This window comes from Vombatus ursinus, unplaced genomic scaffold, assembly GCF_900497805.2.
Source record: "Vombatus ursinus unplaced genomic scaffold, bare-nosed wombat genome assembly UNPS02014813.1, whole genome shotgun sequence".
In the NCBI taxonomy this organism is placed as follows: Eukaryota; Metazoa; Chordata; class Mammalia; order Diprotodontia; family Vombatidae; genus Vombatus; species Vombatus ursinus.
In genome coordinates this window covers 36,243,352-36,248,628 of record NW_020954591.1, presented here as the reverse complement: position 1 = coordinate 36,248,628, position 5,277 = coordinate 36,243,352, and the positions used below count along the sequence as shown (strand labels likewise).

Below are 5,277 nucleotides of genomic sequence, written 5' to 3'. Positions count from 1 at the left end.
ACAGTTCATAACTCTGACTGCAATCAGTTGGGATGATAATATTTAAAGAGTCATAAGGTCATACAACAATTATAAAATACTGCTTATTAGGTATTTCAACTTCATCTCTGCATTAGGCACTCTCTCATCAAACAGCTAAGCTATTGACTTCTTTCTCCAAAGTAGATGCTTCCCTTGTAATGAGACACTGTTGCTATGGTGGGCACCATTATAATAGCCATTTGGTCATTTAATGGCACCTCCAGGTTTTTTTTTAACTCTCTAGGACTTCAGGGCAAATCTATCTCAGAGTACTCATTCATCTAAGATCGGGAGAAAACAAATACAAAAGTTCAATGGCCACCATGGACCTTGTGCACAAGTCAGCCTGAGTCCACGCCTCCCACGGGGAATGTCAGCAGAGTCATCATGATATTAGAGTACAAAAGGACCAACTTTTTCATCCTTCATTGGAATCATATTACCTAGAGAAATGCAATCAAGACTCAGACCAAAGTTTTCTCTGCTTTTTAAAGCTCATCAGCCCTTCTAGTTCAGCAGCCATTGTGGGGGTTCTTTGTCACCTCTTATTGTAAGACTGTGTGAATGACCAGAATTAAACCTATCTTATCTTCAATGCAAGAGAATTGAAGCAACCATTTACAACCTGCATATCCTCTGTACAACCCACCAGAAATAGTCAATTTGAGTATATAGCATGCTCCTTGCCCAAGTTACACACAAAATTCTACTCTTTCTCTCTATATCCCTGCCTATAATCAAGTCACATGCTTACAAAGGGTGTCTTCTTTGGACATTATAAAAAATGTCTTAACTTTTTTTTCAGATTTTTCCCTCAACTTTTTTTCTGTAGCTACTTGATGATGTGGAAGACAGACAAAAATCCAATATCTTTTTCTTCTTTCATCTTCTTAGTGGTCTCTTCCATTCTCGAGTACTTGTTTGCTTCTCCCAAGTAATTAGGAATAAAGATTCCAAGATCAAAGGATTTTAGGATCCTGGCTATTGAGGTAGAAGAAGGTCCTTCAGAGGCTCTCTAGTCCAACTCCCTTTTTATTGCAGATGAATAATAGGAGGACCAGAGGAATTAGGTGACTTGCCCAAAGTTATAAATGTTTTAATTGTCAGATATGCAACTGGAACCCAAGTCTTCTGAAGGCTTCAGTGAGCACTTGACAGAACCAGATTCCTTAATATTCCAGGGCCATTTTTTTAAAAACATCCAAAGATAAGTTATATATGTCTTTATCATTCAATCACTGCATTTAAACTTTTAATTATCATTTGATTTAACTAATTTAAAAATTAACATACCAAACACAACTGACTATGATATAATGGACAGAGAACTGGTCTCAGGGTCTGGAATCTTGGATTCAATTTTGACTCTAACATATATTGGACTGTGTGTTCTTAGGCAAATTACCTAACCTCTCAGTGTATCCAGAAATTCCCTAAGATTAGAATGAATGAAAAAGGATTTATTAAGTGATTGCTTTGTGCTAGGCACTGTGTCAAGCACTGGGGAGACAGATATAAAAAAAGTAATAGTCCTTAGTCTCAAAGAAGTTACATTCAAATCAGAGATATGATACATACGGGGGTTAGTACCCAAGGAGGGTACTACTCTCAAAACAAAATTGGGAAATAACAGGGAAGGTGAGTGGAGTCAGAGGTTCAAATGATCCACCCTTTCCAGAAGCAATGGTAATACTGATTTGATTTCTGTTCCCAGAGTGAATTGTAGAAAGCAGGGCTTAGGGGATTGTTCATGGGCATAGTGGTATGGTAGGAAAATGGTATTTTCTAATATTGGGAGTCTGCTACATACATCTATGTAGTGAGCTGTCATCAATAAGCATAGACCCAAGGTGGGAGCTAGAGGTCCAGTTGAGATGAGCCTTGTCAAGAATGAAAGCCCTTTATACCAGAGGCATCAAATTCAAATCAAAATAAGGACCATTAAACTACACAAAAGGATCCCTCTGGGCTGCATATTGACTTAAAAAACCACATGGTAATATTTTTATGCTCTATTGTATTTTTATTAATTTCATGAAATATTGCCCAATTACAGTTTAATCTAGTTGCTGTGTACTAGGAAGTGTTGCAGTTTTATATTTGGCACTTCTGCTCTATAGCATAGCAAGAAAATAGGAGGTTGAGGTTTAAAGCTGGTTCTATACAATGAGCTCTCTCCATTTAGTGAGGCACAGGGTCAGAAACTAGAGGTCCTGTTGGGAAGGTTGCAGAACAAGTTCTTTACTGTGAGATAAAGGTGGTTATGCTACTTGGAGCTCCTTATACCAATGAAATCAAAGATATAGTAAAGAAAAGTGTGAGCAAACTAAGATATAAATGAATGGTTTATTTACCGAAATTAACACTGACTTTAAAGTTGTAAAAGAGATGAAACAAAATAGTATAGAAAATGTTTTCATTTTCCTCATTGCCCCCCCAAAAAATTAGGATTTTTAAAAAATTTTCATCATTTCAAAATCTGCAGAAATGTTGTACTTCTAGGAACCAGCTACATATAAACTCAGTCTGGTATCTGATCTGCTTGACTGTGACCTCCAAAACTTAAGAGAGTATGAGAAAAAAGACTACTCCATAAAGAAAACTACAAAATAGCCAAGGAACTAACAGAGTTCCCTGGTTAGGGGTAAGCTGTTGGGCGGTGGGAGGAAGGGTGACTATGGAACATGGTAGAAAACAACAATGATTATTTCCCAGAAGAGCCTGGATCCCTGATGAGGTAAGATCTTGGGCAAACTCCATGAATTTCTAATAAGGTCCCTAGAAACTATCCATTAATAATAAAACTCTAACATCCCATCAACCAGCAGTTATAGTGAGATTAAGAAATGATATTTTCTATTCTAAAGTCAGAGAGAACCATTAAGTTAAAGTAATAATAAAAATTTCATCTCTTGGAACAGCTAAAAAATTAAAGGGCAGATAAAAAATTAAAGACCCTGCTTGTATTTCAACATAACAAAAGGAAGCAGAAGTGTCTATGAAGATATTCATTCCTGACTTCACTGCTACGTGCTCCAAAGACTCTCAATGAAGATCCAGCAGTGGAGGGTGAGTGCCTTAATTCAACAGCCCTGATCCCTTCCACCCAACTTACTATTATGGGAGGCCAGTTCTTGATGAAATCTCACTTCCTTGTCTTTATTGGCCTATTGCTAACCCTGAGTAGCATAAAGCTGGAAATGCATCTGTGATGAAGAGAGAAATATCTAGAGATACTGGGAATCATAGAGGCTTCAATACCCCCGTTGGATAACTGCTTCAACAGAGAAGGCTCTCGTGTTTTCATTGAATGACTTTGGACAGTAATTGACTCTCCTCAAGAATACGTTTTCTTTTCTCTGAAAAAGTGACTGAAACCATGGTTCCCATCTGGACGGAGACCAGTTGCCTTTAATGTCCAGCAAAGGTTGCTTCTGTGTAGAATTTCAGAAATGTAAATGATAGCTAGATAGATGAGGACCTCAGTGAGTGGACAAAGAGAGAGCTAGAAGTCATCCCTTTCTTTCCTCTCTGAGATCTCAGCAGATTCAACTGTTTGTATCAATATATTTATCCCTTGGGTAGAATAAGGAAGAGTTGGGTATGACTCCACCAACAGTTCTGTTCACAGGTTCCATCACTGTAATATTAAAATATGCTGATGGGGGCAACTAGGTGGCGCAGCTGATAGAGCAGCAGCCCCAAAGTCAGGAGAACCTAAGTTCAAATCTGGCCTCGGACACATAACACTCACTAGCTGTGTGACTCTGGGCAAGTCACTTAACACCAATTGCCTCACCAAGTTTAAAAAAAAAAAAGGAGATAAAATATGCTGATAATGATATTGATACTCTCACACAGTGACCAGGGACAATGGCTATAGGCCCCCAGGATCAAAATTGTCCTGGATTCCAGTATTTAGAGTTGTCCATTCTTTGTAAACATCCTTTGTGTGGGGAGGGAGGGAGGGAGGGGAAAAATCCTCTCTAATGTGCTACTTCTTTTTCAATCCCACAGATCCACCATCCAGAGAAGGGAAATCACTCTGCAGTGACTGAGTTTATCATTGCAGGCTTAACAGACCGACCAGAGCTCCAGGTTCCACTTTTCTTCCTGTTCCTAGGGATCTATGTGGTCACCATGGTAGGGAACCTGGGAATGATCATCTTAATTGTTCTCAGTTCCCACCTTCACACTCCCATGTACTATTTTCTCAGTTGTCTATCTTTCATTGATCTCTGTCATTCCACTGTCATCACCCCCAAAATGCTTGTGAACTTTGTGTCAGAGAAGAATATCATCTCTTACCCTGACTGCATGACTCAGCTCTATTTTTTCATCATTTTTATAATTTCTGAATGCCATATGTTGGCAGTGATGGCATATGACCGCTATGTTGCCATCTGTAGCCCTCTACTATATAATGTCATCATGTCCTATCAATTGTGCTCCTGGTTGGTGGGTGGAGTGGGTGCAATGGCTGTGGTTGGTGCCACAGTTCACACAGGCTGCATGCTTAGAGTTTACTTTTGCAAAGATAATATTGTCAATAATTTCTTTTGTGATGTTCTTCCCCTCTTGAAGCTCTCCTGCTCCAGCACCTATATCAATGAAGTAGTGCTTCTGGCTTTTAGTTCATTTAACCTTTTTGTCCCAACCCTAATTATTCTTAGCTCTTATATTTTCATCCTCTTAAGCATCCTTCGCATCCAGTCCACTGCAGGCAGGTCTAAAGCCTTTGGAACTTGCAGCTCCCATATCATGGCTGTTTCTCTATTCTTTGGCTCAACTGCATTCATGTATCTGCAGCCTTCTACCAACTCCATGGACCAGGGGAAAGTGTCCTCTGTGTTTTATTCCATAGTGATCCCCATGTTGAACTCCTTGATCTACAGCCTCAGGAATAAAGATGTCAAGATTGCACTCAAGAAAATTCTACAGAAAAGGGTCTTCTCATGAACAGCATGAAGGTCATTGGAGATAGGCTCAAAAGCTTTGATGATACTACTTTCCTTTTAAAGGGATGGGTCATATTGCCTCTTCAAGTGGCAGGATCTACTCACATGCCCCTCCCCACAACCCTCTATCTCTCCAACCTCTTGTTTCCCTGCTTATGCAAGCAAACTTTTGTGGGTGAATCACAATTAGAAGCTCTATTAACAATGAATAGCAGAGTGGCATGTATTAAAGAGATGAACTACTGGCCTTTAGGATCAAAGGTAGGGTAGCTGTGAAGCTATCTCATCAGTCTGCAAT

General features: G+C 39.3%; 1 protein-coding gene across 1 annotated transcript; it reads left to right on the top strand.

Moving 5' to 3' along the window:
* Positions 1-4,056: 4,056 nt before the first annotated feature.
* On the top strand, positions 4,057-4,980 carry LOC114022727 (olfactory receptor 150-like). Its single transcript, XM_027835112.1, has one exon. It carries the CDS (start codon positions 4,162-4,164, stop codon positions 4,978-4,980), a length of 819 nt encoding a protein of 272 aa, XP_027690913.1. The 5' UTR covers positions 4,057-4,161.
* The last annotated feature ends 297 nt before the right edge of the window (positions 4,981-5,277 follow it).

Bases quoted from the DNA above. Each gene is read 5' to 3' on its own strand.
- LOC114022727 (XM_027835112.1), top strand. From the start codon at position 4,162: ATGGTAGGGAACCTGGGAATGATCATCTTAATTGTTCTCAGTTCCCAC.